Source organism: Carlito syrichta, unplaced genomic scaffold (genome assembly GCF_000164805.1).
Source record: "Carlito syrichta isolate Samal-C Ts95f unplaced genomic scaffold, Tarsius_syrichta-2.0.1 Scaffold308355, whole genome shotgun sequence".
Taxonomy (NCBI): domain Eukaryota; kingdom Metazoa; phylum Chordata; class Mammalia; order Primates; family Tarsiidae; genus Carlito; species Carlito syrichta.
In genome coordinates, this window is record NW_007252451.1 from 645,592 (window position 1) to 670,503 (window position 24,912).

Here is a 24,912-nt window from a genome sequence, read left to right on the forward strand (position 1 = left end):
CTGGGCAGTGAGACCTCATCTTTACAATAAATAAAAAAATCAGCCGGGTGTGGTAGCGCATGCCTGTAATTCCGGCTACTTGGAAGGCTAAGGCGGAAGGATCACCGGAGCCCAGCAGGTCAAAGCTGCAGTGACCGGGAGCGACCACTGCACTCCAGTCTGGGCGACAGAGTGAGACTCCAACTCAAAAAAAAAAAAAAAAATCTCTCTATTAAAGTTTTTGTTCTGATTATTTATTGTTTTCCTCATTTCACTGAATTATTTCTCTGCATTTTCTTGACATTTGCTAAGTCCTTGAAACTGCATTTTCTTGACATTTGCTAAGTTTCCTCGAAACAGTTATTTTGAACTCTTTGTCAGGCAGTTAAGCATGCTCATTTCTTTAGGGTCAGTCACCAGTATCTTATTTTATCTCTGTGGGGATATCATTTTTTTCCCTGGTTATTCTTGATCCTTGTAGTTGTGCATCAGTGTGAATCTGAATGAGTAGATTCTTATTACAGTCTTCAAAGATGAATCTGGGAAAGCATGGTAGCAGGTGTGGTGCTGGGGCAGTTGCAGCCAATGTGACACTTCCAGGGGGCCTAAAACCTGGTCCATGAGGTATGGCACGGGGTGAGCCAGAAACTTGGGGCCACTGAGGCCCACCTACTGCTGAGGGATGTCCAGAGCCCAGGTCTGCCAATGTTAGCCTAGCAGTGGTGTGTGCCTGAGATCAAGTTAGCTGATAATACCAGTAGCCTGGGTCCTACTTGCCCCCTGAGGCAGATCTAGAGGCTTACTCTGTGCATACCAGCCTGGAATATAAGGCCATGACGGGTTGCCTAGTGTTAGGTTTTACTGTGGCAGGCCCAGGGTTGAGGTCCAAGGAAAAGTCCTGTGGTTACATCCTTCTCTTTACCTCAAGTGGATGAGTATCTCTTTCTGCACGGTGCTACCTGGGATTGAGAGAAGGGTGATGTGGGTTAATGTAAAACCATCCTTCCTTCCCTATTCAATGCTTCTTTTCTTCTTATTGTGCTATAGCCAGGTGCTGTGATCTCTCACCTGGTTTCCTTAACTCTTGTGACGGTATTTTCACATGTGGATAGTTTTTCAAATTAATGTTTCTGTCGAGGAACAATTGCCAGAGAGTCCTAATCCACCATCTGGCTTCGTCCCTTTTCACTTACTTTGAAGCCTGCAGAGGCAGCCAACCTTGGCCTTTACTGATTTGGTCACCCTGCTCTCATGTGTTTTCACTGAAGGAGAATTTTCATCACATGTCTGGACCGATCAGTGAGTACGGGCCCAGGGCCAGTTTGAGTGCCCTGGTTTGGTTCGCCATTTATACAAAATTATAAATCTCAACCAAATAAGGAACTACTGGAGTTGCTGAGTATAGTGACTGAAAGTCCAAATGCCATCATAACATCAGAACGCTGGCCCCTCACTGACTCTCTGCACTATGGGAATTGGTGCCGGGATCCCAATTCTTTCAGAATATGCCAGAAATAGGGACAGGGAGAAATGCTGAAAAGGGGAAGACAGTACCTCAAAAAAGGATCCATTTCTGACAACAGATAAAAAAGGCAACCATAAAATCTGGTGACATCGGTCAATAAATAATACAACCTCATGATATATGCAATATAATATTATGTTTGTTTCAAGACTTTATAGTTTCTATTACACTTTCACATTGGAGTAAGCAAATTTGGAACTGAGTAAAAAAATTGCATCTTGTGTATGATTAATTTTTGGACAAAGCTTTGTAACTGGGATTCTCTTCTGCACACATTAAGATGCAAATATTGTCCACCAGCCATTCCTCAGAGTGCAATATTTTACAGTAAGAATAGAAACTCTAGAAGTCTGAGCCAATTGCAACCAAGGTTCCTGTTCATTCTTCTGTACCATGCTTTCTTGCCAACTAGATGAATTAATGCTGGACCTCAAGTCACCTACATGATAATCAAGGAGCTGTTCAGATATTAATAGACTCTGACTCATACAGCTAAAAAATATGCTACTGAATTGTCTTATCCTAAAAAAAGTAGAAGTAGCAATTAATAAACTAACAGAAGAGTAAGCCCTGAGTCATTCCAATCTATCCAAATTTCACTTTTCACTGTCCAACTCCAAAACTCCAGAAAAGAGGCCTTAAATGGGATAAAATGGTCAGGAAGAATAAGGTTTTCTCCAGGAGAGAAATGACAATGTTCTAACTATCTTAAAGCATTTTGGTTATTGATGGTCCTTTGTTTTTCAATGTCGTCTTTGCAGCATACCTTTTGCTTAAGGCCAAGACACAAACTCCCAGGGAAAACTTTAGAAAGTGTTGCTACTGATACTTTTTACATGGTTATCAAATCTCAGATTTTCAGAACTGGCAGAGATTACAGAGCTGTCTGACCTGATTTCCTCATGTTGTAGGCAATAAATCCAACTGATCTCCCTAAAAAACACCCATGGGCAAAGATCCCTGGATTAAATGTCTATTATTGTACTTCCAGGGCACAGCACAGTACCTGATACATGGCAGAACTCAATAAATATTTGTTGACTGACCTACTGATTGGCAGAATAAGTTCACACACATAATTAGCCGTAGAGATCTCTGGTCTTCTGGGTATCAGTCCCATTCTTTACTTGATGCCCATTAAAAATTTATCACAACTCATCATAATTTTCAGGGCAAAACTTTCAGGTATTCAAATGAGCAGCTAAGAAGTATCTTCAGTCTTTTTATCAAAGGTTGACCAAGGGGGAACTCTGGGTTGGAACCCATAGGCTCCTCTGTTCAGACTTCCTAAAGGAGATAACTTTTGTGTCTATACAGGGGACAGAATAACAGTAGAGGGAATATTTACAGTCTCTTTACCTAACTACATACTTGGTATTAGGGATGGTGAAGGGATAAGTTTCCACCATATGTCACATAGAAAAATACTATAAATTCCTATCTCAGCAGCTCATTTCCTGAACCCTCTACTTGACTTCATGGAAGAGTTTCAGAGAAATCCTTTAAGTAAGGCGTGAGAACTGTGGAACTGCTATTCAAAGATAATTCTTTCCCACAAGAACAAATGGGATAAAAAGATGTGACAACTGTACATTTATCTTCAGACCTGATAAATGTCTACATACACCTCTCCAAAGGTAGGCTGGTGTCACTATGGGCACATGATTTCTGCTGATGGAAAAGTACTGAAAAGTTTAGAGGATTCCTAGTCTTGCTTCTTCCCCCTGGAATGGTAATCTGGAAGTTTGTGCAGAGGTTTGGATACAAACAGAATTCTTCTTGATCCACCTTCATCACCCACCTGGCTAGCCCAGAGCTGGGGCAGTGGCCTAATGCAGGGTTAGGAAGCTTAGCCATTAATGCTTAGAATTTTAGAGACAGCATGAGGGAAACAGAAGGTCTCTAGACTATTTTTGTCTCCTGCTTCTCAGGTTCTTTCTCTCTTGAATGAGGGAATAAAACTAGATTCCTGTCCAGACAAATTTTGTTCCTACGACACCTAGAACAACGTTTGCTGGGTCCTTTCTGACTGTCCACCTCCCTGTGTGCAGTCTGGTGAGCTTCGGCTACTCCTTTATTGCAAGACAATATGCTCTACGAACTGCATGCCTGCATCATTTGGGCACAGAGGCAGCAAAGGACTCCAAATTCACAAACAGCACTCCACTTGAAGAGACTGTTGAGTGACCATCTTGGTTACTTAACTTCCACTTGGAGGTTGTACCTTGATCTGCATTCTTTCAACCAAGGATGGTCTTTCCTTAAGGGATTTTCGTGTAGCTTCTGGGAGAACAGGATTTTCTGTTGTCAGTTTCCTTTGGGAAAATGGAACTGTCAATGGAAATGTCTTTTACTGTGATTCAAGTGGGACTTTGTGATGAAGAGTTTGAGGCAATACTTTGAGAAAGGCTTTACTACACCGACTTTTCTCTGGTATGCTCTGATCTCACTTTAAAGAACTCCCTCTAGTTCTTTCAGTTTTACATCTTGTCTTTCTTGAGTCTGGGTAGCCAACAGACACATGAAAAAGTGCTCAACCTCACTCATCATCAGAGAAATGCAAATCAAAACCACACTGAGATACCACCTAACCCCAGTAAGAATGACCATCATTAATAAAACAAGCAACAACAGATGATGGCGAGGACGTGGAGAAAAGGGAATGCTTCTACATTGCTGGTGGGAATGCAAACTAGTGCAATCTCTTTGGAAGAAAGTGGTGATTTCTGAAAGAACTAGAAATTGACCTTCCAAATCACCCAGCAATCCCCCCACTGGGAATACACCCAGAGAAACTCAATTCATTCAACCAAAAAGATACTTGCACACGCATGTTTGTTGCAGCTCTATTCACAATAGCAGAAACATAGAACCAACCATGCTGCCCATCAAAACTGGCCGGGATAAAAAAATGTGGTACATATACACAATGGAATATTATGCAGCAAAAAGAAGGACAAACATATGGACTTCACAGCAACTTGGATGGATTTAGGGTCGATCATATTCAATGATCTAACACAGAAACAAATAACCATATGCTCTCACTCATAAGCAGACCTTGAACAATGACCATAATACTATAAGAAACGGATTGACAATAGTGGGAAACTGCCAGGGGAGGTGGGGTGGGATGGGCAGTTGAAGGAAACTGCCAGGGGAGGGAGGGACACACCTCATCAACAAGGGTACCTGCATAATGAACATTTGTAAACCTACCCCTGAATTGTACCTCACATCTTTAAAATAAAGAACTCTCTCTAAATGCAGTGGTTTTCATGGCAGGCTATACATTTGGCCCGTGGGAGGAGTTTACAAAAGCTGAGATTCTACCCAAGACAAATTAAGTCTGATTTGTGGGAGCTGTCACCCAAGCACTGATATATATAGAAATTGACCTTCCATGTGTGTGTGTGTGTGTGTGTGTGTGTGTGTATACACACATATATATATAATATATATAAATGCATGTGTGTGTGTGTGTGTGTGGGTGTGTGTGTGTGTGTATGTGTGTGAGCACATTTTAGATTGTGTATCCTCTCGTTACTGCCTTTGCTATGGTGGTGTGAAGATGTGACACTGGGAGGCTCTGCAGCTAGTCTGGAACCCTGACAGTTCTGACAATACTGTCCTCAAACCATACACAGTCTAGCTCCAGAGTCTTCAGCTCCAATAACTCCTTTCTCCTTGGTCAAGTCTGTTTGTCAGATAGGCTGACTAAAACCAAAAGCACTTGCCACAAACTCATCGAGCCAACCCTGGTGCAGCTCTTTAATGATTTCCTATTGGTCTTAGAATAAACAAAACCACTTAACATGGTGAGAAGGTACAATGGGCCCTGGCTGCTCCCAGCCTACAGTCCACCTATCACAACCCTTTCCACCCCAGCCAGCACGGCAGCACATCCTGACTTCTGTGCATGTTCTTCATCTTGTCTTCAAAGCTCTTCTCTCTAACTCCAGGATCCTGTTGATGTTTCAGGATGTTTCTTTCAGCAACAGATTAGAACTCTCTAGTCTGGAAAGCCTTCTCCAACATCCTGAATTTAATTATTTCTTCCTCCTTTATTTCCTCCAAGTACCTGGACTTGACTTATCACAGAGCCTATGATTCTGCATTGACGTTGTCTACGCATCCATGCCTCTCTCCCTCTGCACTGAAATCACCCGGAAGGCAAGGACTATCTTCATCTTGTTCCTTGCAGCATCTCCACAAGGACATTTGGGATAAAAATGTGTAGCACACATAATTAAAAGTGAAGTACAGTTAACATGAATGAAGCTAACAGGCCCATTCGTTTATATGGGAGAACTAAGAGCTCAGTCTTTCGCCAAATGCACGATTTGCCACAAAGGATAAAAGGGATGATGTGTCTTTCTCGTCATGCATGCCGAAAGCCCAGATCATAAGGAGATCACACATTACCTGATGGTTTTGATCATGCCAAGACCCATTTCGACACAGCAGTGGGCATGGTCTTGGCGTGGCTCAGGAAGGCCGGAAACGCAGTAGTAGCAGTCCCCCAGGATTTTAATACGAAGGCAATGATGCTCCTGGAAGGAACAGAATGGAAAGGAAAGAACTGTGTCAGCAGAAGGATCAGGTCTTCAAAAAGTCTTGGGAGAGAAGCAAACGGGGTGAGGTGGTTTGCACCTTGGTGTCAGGACCACCTACCTTCGAAGTGCATGTCTACTATCCTCTTAGGAAATTAGGAGTGTACCCTAAATGGGAGCTCAAAGGGCCCATAGGTAGAGTGTAATCATGAGTAAAAACTGGATTTTGAGCTCAACAGCTACATGGCCATATCCAAGACCTGCCATACGCTAGCTCTACACCTGTACACCCATCCTATTGACAGGCCCGGCGAAAAGTGCTCAGTGTTCCAGTCCCCGGAAATGCCTTTCTTCTAAGAACACGTCTGAGAATTAGCAGCTTGTCTTTAGCTCCACCATAAGCAGTTAAAAATATAAATCACTTAGGGATATCTACTATTTTAAGTTTTCTCGCAACTGGGATATTGGCACCTTGAGAGGAAGGGCTATGCTTTATACAACTTTTTATTCATTTATTCATTCATATGCTCGTTCATTGAACAAAACAAAACATAAATCAGGAATCTATAATACGGCAAACATTGTCCCTGACACAAAGACGATTAATAATAGCTCCTATTAAGCATTATAAATTAAGCAGAGTTCATTCTCACAACGATCCTGTGAGGTAGATACGATTTTTATACTCATTTCAGTGGTGAGAAGTAGTGTAGTTGTGAGTTTGGTGGATTCTCAATTTGAGGACACAATTCTTGAAAGTTTCAAAGAGCAATACACATCCAGGAAATGGCGTATACTTTTATGTTGAGTGGAAAGCAGTTAGATGTAATAGGTTTTTTTTTGTTTTTTTGTTTTTGAGTTGGAGTCTCACTCCGTTGCCCAGGCTGAAGTGCAGTGGCATGCTCACGGTCACCCCAGTGTCAACCTGCTGGGCTCCGACCATCTTTCTGCCTCAGCCTTCCAAGTAGTCAGAACTACAGGTGTGCGCTACCATGTCTGGCTAATTTTTGATTTATTGTAAAGATGAGGTCTCGCCAAGTTGCCTAGGTTGTGTAATAGGCTTTAAAGGAAAGAGAACTTGAGGCGGGATAAAAGGGGTGCCATGTGCACTGGCTTAGGAATCACATTGCAGAGGATCAAATCTCAGACAAGCATCCCCTCCTGAAGCTGCTGCATGTGGGTTTCAATTCCCCATGTATGACAAATGCCAAAATCCCTTCCTCACTGTTGCTTGAGTCTTTGGGAAAATTTAGCTTCCGATCTTCGGATGCCTCATCTGTGAAATGGGGACAGAAATAGGACCTGCCTTGTGGTGCGATTGTGAGGATTGAGTAAGGTGATGCATGTGCATTAGCTAAGCATGGTGGCTCATGCCTATAGTTCCAGCGACTTGGAAGGCTGAGGCGGAAGGATCGCCTGAACCCAGCAGGTCGAGACTGCGGTGGCCGTGAGCGTGTCACTACACGCAGAGTGAGACTCCAACTCAAATAAAAAAAAACAGGGTCCAGTGGATGGGGCACTAATTGATGTTGCCTCTCTCTGTGATGATGATGACAGACTCCAGACCTTGCTTCTTCATGTATCTACCTCAGGTCACGGACAGGCGACTCTGCTTCTTGGTTTCCTTGGACTGAATGACCTCTAAGATACCTTTGAGATCTGAAGTCCGAGGGGCTTATGGCTCCATGGCTGTGTGGGTGGGGGGGCTTTCCTAGGGAAAGTAGGGTCCCAGAGCAGGAGAAAGAGAGCTGCTGACAGAAAAGGACCCACTGAAAGACCAACAGCACAGTTGATCCCTGTGTGGTGCCAAGCTGTAGGGTGCTGTGCTAGTCTCCTCATCTTATCGGGAGTTGGGCCACTATGTTTGGGGAATAAATGAATGAAATCATTCTCCCAATTAAATATATATATATCTCAGTCAGGGAAAAGAGAATCAGAACTGGCTCAGGTGCCTCCCATCAGATTTCTGGGGCCTCACCAACCTTCCCACATGGGCATAGATGCAATCTTCAGAACTCTTAGAACATGCACACTCACCCAGGATTATTCTTAGGAACTTGTGGTTCCTGTCTATTGCCTACTTCAATGCAGCGAATTTTGCAAGAGAGCTGATGATAAGGTGTGACTGAAGGATCAATAAAAGAAGCTCAAGGCCTTCGGTTGTTTTTTTCAAGACCTCTCTATGTGTCTTGAAAAAAACAAGGCTGGGTGCAGAGGCTCATGCCTGTAATCCCAGCACTTTGGAAGGCTGAGGTAGGAGAGTTGCTTGAGCCTAGAGGTTTGAGACCACCCTGAGCAACATAATGAGATCTTGTCTCTACAAAAGATAAAAAATATTAGCCAGGCATGATGGTATGTGGCTGTAATACCAGCTACTTGGGGGCTGAGAATAGGAGGAAAACTTGAAGCCAGGAAATTGAGACTGCAGTGAACTATGATGTTACCGATGCATTCCAGCATGGGCAACAAAGTGAGACCCTGCCAAAAAAATCCTCTAGAATATCATAGCCAGAATGAAACTTAGAGAGTTCTTTGTTTACTGGTCCTAGCAGTGCCCAGATTTGTGGAGCCTATGGGGCTGTTATCTATGTTTAAAATAATCAGATAGTCTAGGGAATTGTCGTAGGATAAAATTTTGTTTTCTTTTTTGCCGAGGACATATGAAAAACCCATCAACAAACACCAAAAACAGCAACTCATTTATGACCTACTTTCCCCATCACTTATAAAAAATAAGGACATTTTTAACATCAAAAGAAATAGAAAGACATATCCTCAGAATAAATAAAAGTTCTTTACTTAAATAGATGCAACATTGTAAAAACTCACTACATTGCTCCTACCTTTTAAAAAAATCTTATGCCCACAAGTAAGCATGTCTCAATTTTTTGTCTCTGAAGGATATTTTGAAAACCAGTGTTCTAATTGCTTATTTTGATTTTTCAGATCAGAACACCGAGTCTGGAAGGCAGGGATTGGTAATTGTATCTGCAAATGGTCTTTTGGGGCATCAGGCTGGTGTGAGGGACTCATGTTGGTGGGAGCGTGATGTTGTCAAACTCAGGTGCATGGATATGTCTCTCTGTTGGCTATGGGGAGGGATGACTGAAAGGGGAGAGCAAAAAATGCTTTGGTCTAAGAACCAGACTTCTGCATGCCAGTCAGATTTACTAGCTGTCTGACCTTGGATAAGACACTGAAGCCACTGCATGTGGGTTTCAATTCCCCATGTATGACAAGTGCCAAAATAATCTACCTTGTCCTTAACACACAACAGAGTGAGCCTGGCCGTCACTTAGCAATGACAATGACAACGGACATCTGGAAGTAGACTGCTCTGTGGTCAACATGCTGCTCCTTTATCTTTTCTCTTGGAGCTGCACAATAAAACCCTGAACATGGCAGGGAAAGTAGAAGAAGTCCCGTCTGTTTTACAGATACAGAAATCTCACTATGAGAAAGATGAAAAACTCCTGAGCTGGCTGAAAGTCACAGTCGGGACTGGATGTCATATTCACCAACTCCTAATCCACCATCTTTCCATAAAAACAGAGGTGAAAGCATTTTGGAAAAAAGTCTAAGTGTGAAAACGGACTAACAGCTATTGAGCATATACGATGTACCAGGCTATGTGTTAATTGTAGTGCAAGGATCTCACTTGGTCTTCATGTCCTCCTTCCGAGTCATGTGCTGTTTTATGGATGGAGGCCAGCAGGTTTAAGGAAGGGAAGGCCACACAGCAAGAGGCAGAAGGGGAATTTAAACTCAGGTGTGTCTGGCTGTTGGTCTCCAAGCTCTTTCTCTACAAAACTGCAGGAATTATGGCAAAGCCCAGAATGGTAGATCTGACAAAAGTGTGTTTTGGAAGGAGATGATATGAAACAATTTGTTGCTTTTCAGGGGCAGACACCAAACAACAATATGATGGTGTTTGTGTCCAGGGTTTATTTTTCTTCCAAACAAAAGGCAAAGTTGGTATCCTCCATGAAAATCTGTGGGCTCCAAATAAATGATTTTATATATACACATATATGTATATGTACATATATTACATAGAATGTATTTTTTATATAAACATAAAATATCTATAATAAACATAACAGACAAAAGGTCTGGATTCCTATCAGTCAAGCTCTGTCAATTCAGATACATTTTTCTGATTAAATCCTATGAGCTGTCAGATGATTTGACAGTAATATCCCAATAACTTCTTTCGACCAGAAACTGTCTTGGAAAGTTCAAATTAAGGAAGCCAAGCTGCTCTGGAAAATGACACTCAAAAAGAAAAATAGAGTGAGAATTCTCTTACATATTTTACTGAGTTCATCTTATTATAATCCTTTCCTCCTATCTTAATGACTTTGATATTTTAAAAAATCTCGGAAACATTCAAAGAATTTATGAAATCACAATTGTAGACAGCATATGAAACTTAGGGGATCTACACACCAAACTATCAAAGATGGTTATGTTGTTGAAGGATAGAATTACAGGGATGTATAATTTCTGTGTCATGAACATCTTCGAATTTTATACAATGAGGAAATATTACTTTAATAGAAAAAATTAGTAAAAAATGAAAAGTTTCTCAAACAAAAACATTGGTGTCTTGAATATTTAAATATTTAATTTAAATATTAAACACCTATTTTACATAATACTTTAAATATTTAACTTAAAGAGTGATGTTTAAAATCCTGATAAGTTTTATAGTATTTTACTTAATTGTAATGACACAAGTAATATATGAATATGGTGTCCTAGTAAAGATGAGACTGTAGATAAGGTTAAAATTCCCTTGGACAGTCTCTTCTGGTCAAACAAGTCCCTGGAAGTCTGGTCTCCACGCCTCTTCCTCAGAGGCTGCTATGAATTCACATAAACAGGTGCATGTCTATACCCATGTCCTATTTTTCATGCTCTTTAGACGTAAATTCATCATACTGTGTTTATAGATCAGAAACAGGCTTTATTCATGCCACAATATGTCATGAAATTCTTTCTGTATCAATACAGAAGTCCCATCTCATTCTTGCTAATCCATTGATTAGCATTTCATAGCATTGGTGGTTTGTTCCTTGTTAGAGATTTAAGGTTGCTTCCAGTTCTGAGAGCAATTTAAGGAAAGAGTAAAGATATAATGATGTCAGTACTGTTAACAACAAATAGTTTCTTTGTTTTAAGATCTGCATAATAGTATATATATTCTATGTTCCTAATTTGGATGGAGAAGGGGTAAGTAGGGACTATTTTAGTGAAAAAAAGATCAAAGACTAGGGTAACCAAAGTTTGTCAAAGGTGCTATCAAAGGTCAAAAATGCTTTATACTGAGAAGCTCAAACCACAAGGGCACTGAGGAATTCAATAAAACTAAGAGGAACTTTAATAGAAGACTTTGAAGTTATCCTTACATTTTAATAATGAAGTGAGTCAATGGGTATGGTGTATACCATTTACATGTGAGATCGGTTCTCTCTGATCTGTACTATAATGAAAATCTATAGCGAAGTATGAAGACAAGACAACCAGAGAGAATTATAGAGCCGCAGAATTTTGATGCTAAAAGACACCATAAAAAGTACAAGTCTAATTGTCTTTTATCAAAAGCAGAGGCTGCAACCCAGCTGGGTTAAGGAACTTGCCAAAGGTTGGGACAGAAACAGTTAAAGTATTAATAGGTTTTCTTATTGTAAGGTGAGTAGAATTATTTTCACGGGCAAAGTTTCTCAAACTTTTTCAAGGAGGATCCCTTATAGTAGCAGAAACTGAAGTACCTGGAGTGGGGGGAGGGATTGGGAGGGGGCAGACTGTGAGTTACTGAGAACTCATGTGTAGGGAGTATGTATTTGGGGCCAGTATCTGTGCTGAGACACTACACGTGAATTTATCCTTCATTTCAATTCTGCTAGGAGATGGAGACTCAGAGAAGTGGCCTGCCCAAGGTAGGTTCAAGACAAGCCCATTCTCGAATCTCACCTTTGAGCTGTCCTGCTTGAGTTGCAATACCTGTCTTGTCTTCATCCCTTAACCCAGGATGCCTGCAGCATGGTTTAGGGGTTAAAAACAAGCACCTAACCTGGATTTGAATTACAGATACGTCACTTATTGATGGATCTGCGTCGATTATTTTACCTCTTTGAGCCTCAGTCACTTATTGTATAAAAATGGAAACAATAAATGTAGGTTTGTTGTGAGAACCATCTACCAGGCAGTTTATGAATGTTTAATGTTTTTATCAAATCAATAATAAGTTTACTCCATCCTATATCTATACCTAATTTGATATTCTTAAAAAAAAATCTTTCCATAAGACTCATACCCCAGACAATAGGCTATGGCTTCTGGCATCCATGGGTACTCCGCCAGCTGTGTATCCCCAACTTTGCTTCCTCTCCTCCATTGGGTATATTATAACCAGAATGCTCAGGCAATAGAACAAATTCCTTAGAGCAAAGCTCTTTAGAACCCATAAACACTAAAAGAATTACAGTCTTCTCCCTATCCCATGCCCTAACATGTAATTTAAAATTAAAGCATTTCAAAGGTAGGCATGGTGTCTCATGCCTGTATTCCCAGCACTTTGGGAGGCTAGGGTGAGAGGATTGCTTGCACCTAGGAGTTTGAGACTAGCATATGCAACATAGTGAGATCTCATCTCTAGAAAGAAATAAAAAAATTAGCTGCGTGATGCTGGGAGGTTAAGGCTGCAATAAACCGTGACTGCACCACTACATTCCAGTCTGAGTGATTTTTAATTAATTTTTGAAAATTTCCTTAAGTTTTTGCATCTTGCACCTGCGGAAATGCTGAATCGTCTCTGAGAGAGTCGTGTGTTTTTGATTCAGTCACTGTTGCCCTGTGACCAGCAGGCCCCAGGAGTCCGTAGGGAGGATGCCTGGACACCCGGAAGACGGGAGATGGTGTGACTTGATCGGATAATCTCACCTAAGAAGAAATCCCAGAGAAGTAGGAGGAAAAGAAAAAAATGACTGGCTCTCAGGGACTGTTGATATTCAAGGATGTGGCCATAGAATTCTCTCAAGAGGAGTGGGTATGCCTGGACCCCGCTCAGCAGATATTGTACAGGAATGTGATGTTAGAGAACTACAGAAACCTGGTTTTTCTAGGACTTGCTTTCTCTAAGCCAGACCTGATCACCTGTCTGGAGCGAAGAAAAGAGCCTTGGGAAATGAGGAGACACAGCACATCAGCCAAACCTCCAGCTGTGACTTCTCATTTCACTGAGCCTCTTTTGCCAGAGAAGAGAATAGAAGACTCACTTACAAAGATAATCCATACTGCACATAAACCCTACAGTTGTCAAGTATGTGACAAAGCCTTTCACCAGTACTCAAATCTTATTCAACATCAACAATGCCATGTTGGAGAGAAACCCTACAAATGTGAAGAATATAGCAAAGTCTTTCACTCTCAAGAAGGAATTGCTGGACATAAGACCATCCATACTGGAGAAAAACCCTACAAATGTGCAGAACGTGGCAAAGGCTTTACCCGGTACTCAAGGTTTATTGAACATCAGAATATCCATACTGGAGTGAAATCCTACAGATGTGAAGAATGTGGCAAGGTCTTTTGCTCTCATGGAGGATTTGCTATACATATGAGGTTCCACACTGGAGAGAACTACCACAAATGTGAAGAGTGTGGGAAAACCTTTTGCTCTCGTTCACAACTTACTCAACATAGAGTGATCCATACTGGGGAGAAACCCTACAAGTGTGAAGAATGTGGCAAAGCCTTTCATTATCGTTCACACCTTACTCGGCATATGGTGATCCATACTGCTGAGAAAGCCGACAAATGTGAAGAATGTGGCAAAATCTTTCGCTCTCAAGGAGGACTTGCTGGACATAAGACCATCCATACTGGAGATAAACCCTACAAATGTGAAGAATGTGGCAATGTCTTTTTCTTTTATAGAGGATATGCTAGACATAAGACCATCCATAGTGAAGAGAAATGCTATAAATGTGAAGAATGTGGCAAAGCTTACTCACTACTTAAGGATTATTGAACATCAGAGAATCTGTACTGGGGAGAAACCCACAAATGTGAAGAACATGGCAAAGCCTTTCACTGTTGAGGAGGATTTGCTGGACATAGGACCATCCATACTGAAGAGAAATCCTACAAACGTGAAATATGTGGAAAAGTCTTTCACTCTCATTCACTACTAACTCGACATGTCAAGATCCATACAGCTGAGAAACCCTACAATTGCGAAAAGCGTGGCTAAGCTTTTCATACTCATAAAGGATTTTTCTGTACATAAGCCCATCCACACTGGAGAGTAACTATACAAATGTGAAGAATGTGGCAAAGTCTTGCTCTCAATTTGCTATACATATGAGGAGCCATACTGGAGAGAAGCTCTACAAATGTGAAGAATGTGGCAAAACCTTTCACTCTCATAAAGTATTTACTAAACATAAGACTGTCCATACTGGAGAGAAACCCTACAAATATGAAGAATATGGCAAAGTCCTTCACTCTCCCAATTGATTTGCTGGACACATGACACATGACCATCCATACTGGAGAGAAACCTTACAAATGTGATATATGTGGGAAAGTCACTAATTGCTTGACTTGTCAAGATCCATACTGTTGAGAAACGCTACAAATGTAAAAAGTGTGGCTAAGCTTTTCACACTTACAAAGAATTTGCTGAACATAAGACATTCCATGCTGGAGAGAAACCCTACAAATGTGACATGTGGCAAAACCTTTTTCTCTCAAATGATGTGCTATACATATGAGAAGCCATACTGGTGAGAAACTGTACAAATGTGTAGAATGTGGCATCGATTTTCACTCATAAAGTATTTACTGAACATAAGCCTGTCCATACTGGAGAGAAACACTACAAATGTGAAGAATGTGGCAAAGCCCTTCAGTCTCAATAGATTTGCTGGACACATGATCATCCATACTGGATAGGATGTCTACAAACGTGAAAAGTGTGGTAAGCTTTTGCTCTCATATACAAACTGGTGGACATGTGAGAATCCATACTGAGATGAAACTATACAAATGAGAGGAATGTGATAAAGGCTTTAGGTTTCATCCAATACTTGGTTGACATATGAATGTCTATGTTTAGGGATTCCCTATCGATGTGCAGAATGGGATATAACTTTTCACTGTTATTTCAAGGTTTCTCAACATCAGAGAACTTATTCTCTAAATTTTCAATATCTGTAATGACTCCAAAATCATCAAGTTATAAACCCTAGAGACATGGTGAGAAATTTGCAGATGTAAAAGAGTACTATTATCTTTATTTATACTACAGGTCATTTGAATGTACAAATGTAAAAAAGTCTAAAGACATTAACTGGCAAAATCTTTGTTTGACATTAGACTGTGCATTGGATAGAATCTACACATTTAAAGAATGTGGACTGGCCTTTGTTCAAAATATATGTCATTGGGAACTTTAGGGTAATCAAACTGAAAACATCATAGATGCAATTCATATGGAAACTTATTTACTGAAAAGTCAAGTTGAAATAAATGTAAGATATTGAGTGGCATTAGAAGATTTTTGTGTGTCTGTGTTTCTAGGAAAGCATAAGTATATTTCCTGTATACTTTTGGTTGTGCATTGACAGAATTGGAGGATATTGTGAAAAGCAAACAATATTGATGTAACTCAATACACATGATGCTAAACCTTCATTTGTAGTGCTTATGTAAAAGCATGGGGTCAGTTATGGGTACATTAGAACTAAGAAATGTTCTTGTATAGTAGGTCACCAGCAGTCACCTCATGTTTTTCATGGAGGATGAAGAACACTGATGTGTAATCTCCTTTATTTTTAAAATTTATTTATTTATTTATTTTTGAGTTGGAGTCTCACTCTGTCGCCCAGACTGGAGTGCAGTGGCCTCTCCCGGCCACCGCAGCCTCGACTTGCTGGGCTCCGGCGATCCTTCCACCTCAGCCTTCCAAGTAGCGGGAACTACAGGCGCACGCTACCACGCCCGGTTGATTTTTTTATTTATTGTAGAGATGAGATCTTGCTGCCCAGGCGGGTCTCGAACCCGCGGGCTTAGGCAATCCACTCACCTCAGCCTCCCAAAGACGCAGGATTACAGGCTGAGCCACCGAGCCCGGCTGTAATCTCCTTTAAAAGATCAAAGTGAAGAGGGTTTTTTTTTTGTGGCTCCCATTTAGCATTATTGTAAGTTCTGCATAAGGTGAGTGCTCAGGATGACATTATTCCATGGAAATAAATGACAAAGAATCATTGAGAGTTTTATAAATCATTTGTATTACTACTTACATGTTAATGAGAAAATGAGACCAGACTATTAATATCTTGATGTATCTTCAAAGTTTCAATACTTACAAGCCATAAGTGTAACTGATATAAATAAGAAATGTTTTCATGAACATCAGAACAAAGATAATTTCTCTCTTAAAATGTATATATTGTAAGTTTATGTTTGGTAAATAATCAGATTCAGTTTTAGAAACTGAAGAAAGTGGTTCACACATGTATCCCACTATCAGAAGAACAGAAATGCTTGAATGTTTGTAATCTGTTTTACCTAGCGAGCATACAGTGAAATTTGAAGGTTTATTTATGTAATTTTGTTTGTTTTAATGAATTGTTTATAAAGTATTAACACTTGTTGTCCACACAAATTGTTATGTTGCCACAATTGTTAATCTATTCTATCTTAGACAAGATTGTAGGTAGATGATGAAGATACACTGTTGAGTGACTTATGGAGGATGTGTCTAGTGAATCTTTTTTTATAGGTTACATTTTATTTTTTTCTTTTTTAGTTATGAGTCATTTTGATTATTGTAATAAAGATTAGACAGGAGTATAATTATAAGATCTTAAAAAAAATTTCCTTAAAATGCTGAACTACACCCTCCAAGATTTGCTTCTTCCTCCCTCTTCAAGCTCATCTCTCACGGGACTCTTCCATACCTTGTATGCTCTAGTAATTTAGAGCTTCTTACAGCTCTACAAATAAGCAGTACATTTTCACACTCCTCTGTCTTTGGACCATGGCTCAGCCTAGAAGGCATGATTTTTTTTTGTCTAATCTGATGTAGAGAAAGCTTCTGCTCTTCCTTAAGACCCAGCCTGCATATGGCTTCTCCTCTGGATGCCACTAGATCATCGCCCCCAAGCATCTGCCTGCTCCTGTCTTTGTTCACCAGAACTTCTGTATTTACTATTGCTTGTCCCACACTGCTGAAATCCTTATGGAATTGTCATTCTCCTTTGCCCAACTCTGAGGTTCCTGAGGGTTTTGTCTTCCCAGAGACTTGCACAGTGCCTGGCACTTAGTAAGTAATAAATGTTGGTTGAACAACTTGGATTACATTTTACTTTGTTTCCTTTCTCTGGGTCAGTAGGGTATACTGTCACCTGATACCAGAAATCGACTTTGATCACATCTGTCAGTTCCCATTGGGGGGCCACTTTTGTTCATCTCGGTATCTTTGAGTAAAAATATTCAGAAACTTAAGAGGAAATAAAGTAACTATGTATAACTGACATCAAGCACCCACTGGGGCTTAAAAGGGAATAGTACACATGTTTTCCCCCCAATTCCCAGCCTTCCAGCCCTACTAGGAGGAGACCTCAGCTTCCACCTACTCTTCCACCCGTGTCAGCTTCCTATCTAGAATATATCCAGTAGTTACAAATTATAATCCAGTTTCTTGGCCGGTCCCTGCCTACCTTTCTGTGTCCTCTCCACTACTCCCCACCAGGCACTTTCCTCTGCAGCAATCTCTTCTGGTTTCGCCACAGACATAGAGTAGCATCTTTATTCTTGCTCTCCTCTCTGCATAAAATATCCTTCCCTGATTTATTCGCCTGGCTAATCAGGGTATAAATTACGTACAATAAAATTCACCCTTCTGACAAGCGTGTGCAGACATAATCAAAATATCAAGCGGCTGCAGCCACCCTCCAAGTAACCCCGCCCCATGCTCCTGTGCTATCCAGCCAATCCATTCCCAATCATCCTTGCAACTCCTTATCCGTTTTCTCCCTCTGTAACTGTAGTTTTTATAGGATGGCTTGTAAATGAAGTCACAAGATATCTAGCCTTTTTTTATCTGGTCTTTTTCACTTGGCATACTGCATTTGGGAGTCATTGATTTTTCAAGAGTTAGTGGGGTATTCTCTTCTTTTAATTGCTGAGCAGTATTTTGTTGTATTTGTTTATGTCATTTTAAAGACTCAGCTTAAAAGTCACTTTCACCAGGAAGTCACCTCTGATCCAAGGGTTATGCATTGCCTCCACATTCCCATAGCATCTTGGTCTTACCGTCATCATAGAATGAAGCACATTGTGCATTGATTACCTATCAATGTATCCCTGACTGGGCTTAACTCTAGGACAGGAGGAAATGTGTTTTCATCATTCTCATATTCCCAACACGTAGCACCATGTACAACACCTAGTTAGTGCTTAGAGTCAAGTATGACTGGATATCCCAGAGTGAGGCAGACTTAAAGAAGGACATTCTGATCCTCTAAAAATGAACTCCCATTTGATGTGTTATTATTTAATTCTCACTACAGCCCTGTGAGGTTGGCACTAACATACACAATTTACAAACCAGGAAATTAAGTCATGCCTGTTTGAACCCAAAGCTCACTCTAAATCACAGTGTGATAATGATATTCCTTAGTAACTTGAGTGGCTTTAGGACTATGAATCTGTGTTTAGCAAATGGCCATCTTCTTTCATCTGTTTTTTAGTTGAGCTCTGATTAAGCCAGCTGAAAAAATGAAGGTACTGTCTTGTTGGCTAAAAACAAAGCTCTTAAGTTAGGTTGAACAAAATGGTGGTGGGATGGTCCAGTAGATTACTGGTTTCTGAGAAAAGGCTAATTCATTCCAGATGGCTGAGGTTGGCTGGGATACTGCAGGCAGCCTCCACTGCATGTATGAGCACTGAGGCTGCAGCTGGATGGCACCTGGCCACGTGCAGGGGAAGCAATTATGGGGGTGTGGAAGGCAGATAAAAAGGACTTGGGCTTGATTGTCACTCAACCAGCTGTCTCTCAGTTGAGAACATTAATCTGACAAACCTCCCACCACAGACCTGTAAATAGCTAACATCAGTCCCCAGAATGTGAGAGGGTCAGGGTCCATGCCTGGAGACAGGATGCGGAATGGCAATGACATTGGGGATGGAGGCTGAATCCTTCTTTCCCCTGATTCCACATGCAGTCCCTCACTCCTGAAAGACTAGAAGGGAATTAAATTCGACTCACATGGGCCAGTCGATCAAATCTGGCAAAGAGCTCGTTGAGCATCCTGACCAGCTCCTGCGCGGACAAGGTCGTGGAGAGGTTGGTAAATCCTTTAACATCTGCAAAAAGAATACTAAACACAAGGAAGGGGGTGGGGGGAGAGAAAGTGTATTAATATTTTAATCCATCCCGGGAGACACATCAACACCATCCAACTAAATCAACTGTCTCTCTGGTCTGAGATTTCAGCTCTCCCTGCCATGAAAGTCAGGAGGAATGTCTCTGTATTTAACAAATATCTCAGCAGAGAGGGTCCATTCAAGAGTTCAGAGAGGACAAGAGAACAATGGAAAGCCCTTCTTCCTTTGCAGGGCTGTAGATTATGGGCAATGAGAACAACTCAAAAGAGAATCTGTCACTATGAACCGGTAAACTTGTTGTGGAAGTAAAATGAAACTTCATGAATTAACTCTACATTTTCACAATAAGCAGCAATACAGATGCCATGAACACAGAGCAAAACAGTCACGGGGGGGCAGGGGAGAGAACCAAACCTCATCATCTTGAGCTCGATGACAGGCGTTCCATCCTAAATGGCAGGCAAATAAAATTAGGTCTTTCTCAAAAATCATGAGCATAGGTGGGAAACCTCAGGCAGAATAATTAATTCCCTAAAACTCTCAACTTACTACGGATTTCAATTAAGTGAGGTCTTCCTCCACCCATGTGGCTTGGCATCGGGAAAGGGAAGTTCTCAAAAGTCTTCTAAATGCCAGGCAGCGTATTTACACTCTCTTAGTGTTCCATCCAGTTACTCTGTGGGTTTGCCATAACTTTTTCCATTCTAGACATGAGGAAACTGAAGCCCAGAGAGGCAAGAAGACTTGCCCAGCACTCCACTGGTGGCATATGGCCCAGCCGGATTGTCCACTTGGCTGAACTGCAATGAGGGACGTTACTCCACCTACCTTACCATGACATCTCAGGGACCTCTGAAAGGAAGGATGGGACCCCAGACAGAATACAAGATGTTATCATTTCTCCTGGTTTATCTTCTCTGAAACTAGGATGTGTCTTACGATGTATCATGTTAGCAGCATGCCAAACTTTTGCCTCTTTTCTTAGTGTTGCATAAAATAGGGGTGAGTCTTACAATCAGTGTAACCTTATTTCAGTGAAGCAAGTAACTGGACAGAAGATGTGGAATGTGTGTTGGCTTATACAACACCACATACACTTAGTGGTTCTTAAGATTTGTCTCCACTACAATTCCTTTAAGAATTTGAGATAGGCTATGAATTTTCTCTCCTAAAAAATGCACAAGTATTCAAAATTTTCACCTCATTTCAGGGGTTTTGTGTACCATCCCCAAGTACACAAAACCTCATGGATTCATTAGGAATCCTTCAACCCAAGGTGAAAACTTACTGCTTTAGTTAATTATTAACACCTAATTTTTTCCCCAGCAAATATTGTGTATCTATTATGTGGTCAGCTATGCACTATGCTACTTGGTTTAAATCATAAACAAAACCAGTGCCTGTCCTCAAGACGTTTGGAGTCTGAGGCTGAGAAGGCAAGGAGAAAGATGGTAACAGTGCAGGTTGATGACCTCTATGATGGCAGGACACACTGGAGGTGGCCAGTCACAAGGGCCCCAGGAGTTTCTTGGAGCAAAGTCTCAGCTGAGTTTTTTTTTTCTTTTTTTTTTGAGTTGGAGTCTCCCTCTGTCACCCAGACTGGAGTGCAGTGGCCACTCCCGGCCACCGCAGCCTCGACCTGCTGGGCTCCGGCGATCCTTCCGCCTCAGCCTTCCAAGTAACCGGAATTACAGGCATGCATTACCACGCCCAGCTGATTTTTTGATTTATCGTAGAGATGAGGTCTCGCTGCCCAGGCGGGTCTTGAACCCGCGGGCTCAGGCAATCCACTCACCCCAGCCTCCTGAAGGCGGAGGATTACAGGCTGAGCCACTGAGCCCGGCTCAGCTGAGTTTTGAGGGACTAATCAAATGTGATGAGCCAAGTGAGTAGGAGGGATGCTCTGAGCAGAGGGAACAGTGCAGTCTAGGTTCTGGTGGAAGAGTGAGTGTCTAGTCAAGGTTCTGCAGGAATTCAAGGGCAGCCAGCCAGAGAGTAGCACTGAGCAAATATTCTCTCGGAAAGAGAATATCCAGCAAGGAGAGAGATGAGGTTGGAGATATGGGCAGGGAAATGATGAAGAAAGAACTGGTAAGCCAGGCTGAAGAATGTAGACTCTGTCCCGAAAGTGATGGAATGCTAATGAAGGGGCTTATGCATGGGTGTGACGCCATTAGATTTTCAATGTGTAAAGCTTCCTCTGGCAGGGTCACTACACTGCCACTGTCCTCTACAGCTTTGTGGTGGCATAGCATAAGGTTACATGCAGAGATTTGAGTCTAGATAGATCTGCGTTCAAATTCCAGCCCACCACTCATGAATTCTTTGGCCTTGAGTAACTTCCTGAACTTGCCTAAGCCTTTGCTTTGAGACTGGACATAATTGTCATACTTTCCTCATTGGTGGGTAATGAGTGTTTAGCTCAGTACCTGGCAATTGATTATGCCAGGAATAGTTAAGTGCTTCTTAAGTGTGTTAGCTTTTGTTGTCATTCTTTTACACAATTATGCTTTAATTGAATGGTTGTATTTTAGAGAGAAAGGGAGGAGAGAGGCAACAGAGGCAGGAAAGAATATAACCCTTAATTGGATTATTTGTTATTTGTAGTGAAAGCATTCCTAACTGTTGACACAGCCTGAACCACCACCAGCAGCAAGAGTTACATGTATTTTCTGCAGACTTGGTATCGCTCTGAGAACTCTACGTATATTCACTCATTTATTCCACATAATTTATGAGGGAGAATCTGTTAGGATCATTTCCATTTTACAGACAAGATAACTGAGGCCTGAGTAACTTGCCCACGGTCATGAAGAGCTAGGATTTGAACCATGCAGCCTGGTTCTGGCATCCATACTCTTTATTGCTAAACAACACTACTTTTGAAGTAAAGGGAAAAAAATGTCATTTCTATGGCAGGTGGGAAGCAGAAGGGTGCTTAACTCATCTAGTTCAACTCGTTCCCTTTTATAGATCCGTACATTCAAAACTATTAGTATCTATCTATGGCAAGAACGTTTCATTCAAAAGTTTATTAATTAAATGCCTACTATGCACCAGGTAGTGGAGACACAGTAGTGAGTAGACAGAACCATCACAGACCTGATGGGGCTTACAGTCTATTGAAAGAAAAACTGGATTCCCTGGGAGCCAAGGTCATGAACATGCCAGACATGCTCAGTGTTCCAATGTCATCTCATTTTTCAAGGTTCTTTGAGCCCTCCATTCTTCATGTACCTGCGTCTTTGTGCATGACATGCCTGCTCTCGGGCATAGATTTCTTTTTACCTTTTGCTCCCTACTAAACTCTGGCTGTCTTTCAAGTCTGCACTTGTGTGTTAAGAGTCTACTTTGATGGAGGCTATCCCAAGCATAGCCAGTCACCCCCAACTCTAGCCTCCCGCCCCCCACCCCATCATGGCATTTTATGCTCAACAGCACAATCACAGGTAGCCAAGTGTGCTCCATCTATTAGCTGAAGAACAGGAAGAAAGTCACCTCTGTAATACACCGGCCCAGCACACAGTTGACCTCAATACATGTTTCCTGAGTCCAACCTACAGAAATATTCAGAATTAAGTCCTCCTTCCTCAGGGGGTGGACATAGCTCCCACTGGCATCTCCTGGGACATTGTTGGAAACAGAGTCTCAAGTTCCCTCACCAGACCTGCTGTATTTGAATCTGCTTTAACAAGAGCCCCAAGTGATTTGTGTGTACATTAAAGATTGAGAAGCATTGGTTAAGTCCCAGTCGTACAACAAGGATTTATTGAATAAAAGATCAGAGGCAGAAACAGGCTCCTGGTTTGTCTCCCATTGCACATTCTGCTACCCTCAGGTGCTAGTCTCAGAGTCATCGGGTCTTTTGATTCCTGGCATAAACCAGTAGCCTTCCAAGATGAATATACTGAAAGGACCACAGTAATTTTCAACTCTAATTTGATTATGTAAGTTGTTTATTTGACTAAAAATAATTCATGTTACTTAACAATCACTCTTCAAATAAAATCCTCAAGGAAGTGTTAACAGAGTTCAATAGAATTGCTAGAAACATCATTCTTGTGTAGCTGCCTCTTCCTAGCTGTGTATTCTTGGGAAAGTTACTTAACTTCTCTGAGCTTCCATTTCCTAAAAGAACAAAGCAAAGATCATTAAAACTCCCTTGTAGGGCTATTGTAAGAAGCATAGTCCTCAATAAATGGAGGGTCTATAACTCCTTTTGGATGTTTTTAGGACTCTAGGAGCGTTAGTTGCTATGCAAGAGGATCTAGAAAGCCAACAAGTTCTCTCAGTCTATTCAGTTTCATTTTGTTTGTATGTAAAACACTGATCTACAGGGCAGATATAGTGATCACACATGTGAACAGGGCTGGCTGAAAATATCCGGTCAAGAAAGTGAACAAGACTGAGCAAGGAGGATGTTTCTGCTCCTTGAACATGGTTCACTGGAATGTTTACCATGACACAGGGAGAGAAAAAGACAAACGTGTCTCCTGAACAGACCTTAAAAGCATGTGTCAGCAACAGTGCAAACGTGCATGGCACAAAGCCAGTGGGGCCCACGGGAGAGTGGGAGAGGAACTGTGAGATAGAAGGTGGCCTGTCCACCCACTCTGTGCTTTCCTCTCCACAGTAAGTCCACTTGTCACCAGGTGAGGCCAGAGAGCCAATGGCACTGTTCCCAGCCCTTTTGCATCTAGATGGGGCCCTGTGATCACATCTCCTTAGTGGACTCCGAGCAGAATGAACACATATCATGTATGGATCAAGGGGGGTGAAGAAGCAGGTGTGGATGCCCTATGCGTCACCTTCTGATAACTTCACACGGGGAACTTTGAGTCACAAGGGATGCCATAATCCCCAAGTTACCTGTTGACCAGCATTACCAGCAATGGGCATGAGTGAACAAATGTGACTGAGTTAAAATCATTGAAATTCAGAGGTTATTTGGTAGAGCAGATAGCACTACCCTGATACAAAAAATGTATTAAATATACAAGAAAACAAAAAAACAGGAAAGAGAAACAATTGGGCAGGGGGTCTGGAAGCCCAATGGAGTGGCCAGGTGGAGCTACCAGGTGCCCACAGTGAAGTCTCTGAGGTTGACAGCTGCAATCAACCGGGGAGCCTGAGTTTTTTGTCCATTTCAAACAGCTCAGCTTTGAGATTGGGAAACTGAGGTCTACAGAGATGAAATGATGCAGCCGAAGTCTGGCCAGGGGTGTGGCTCATTGAGGGAATTCTGGGAGGAGAACCCTGTTCTGTCGTCTCCCAGCCCACCCTGGCACACAGAAGTACCCATGCATGGCGCCTCTAACCATATCCTTTACTGATAGAAGGCAATGAATTATTAATATGTAAAATATAATGAAGACTCAGAAATGCAGCTGGGCTCAGTGGCTCAGCCTGTAATCCCGTGCCTTGGGAGGCTGAGGTGAGTGGATTGCCTGAGCC

The 24,912-nt window shown here is 41.6% G+C and overlaps 1 protein-coding gene across 1 annotated transcript in view; it reads right to left on the minus strand.

Annotated features, from left to right (window-relative positions):
* ADCY8 (adenylate cyclase 8) overlaps positions 1-24,912 on the minus strand; it is a gene marked incomplete at its 5' end in the record, with an annotated part of 226,442 nt that overhangs the window by 148,884 nt on the left and 52,646 nt on the right. The window contains 2 exons of the mRNA XM_008065444.2: positions 5,930-6,057; positions 19,340-19,451. Of these exons, the coding sequence (XP_008063635.2) occupies positions 5,930-6,057; positions 19,340-19,451 (240 nt within the window). The remainder of the gene's footprint in view (positions 1-5,929; positions 6,058-19,339; positions 19,452-24,912) is intronic.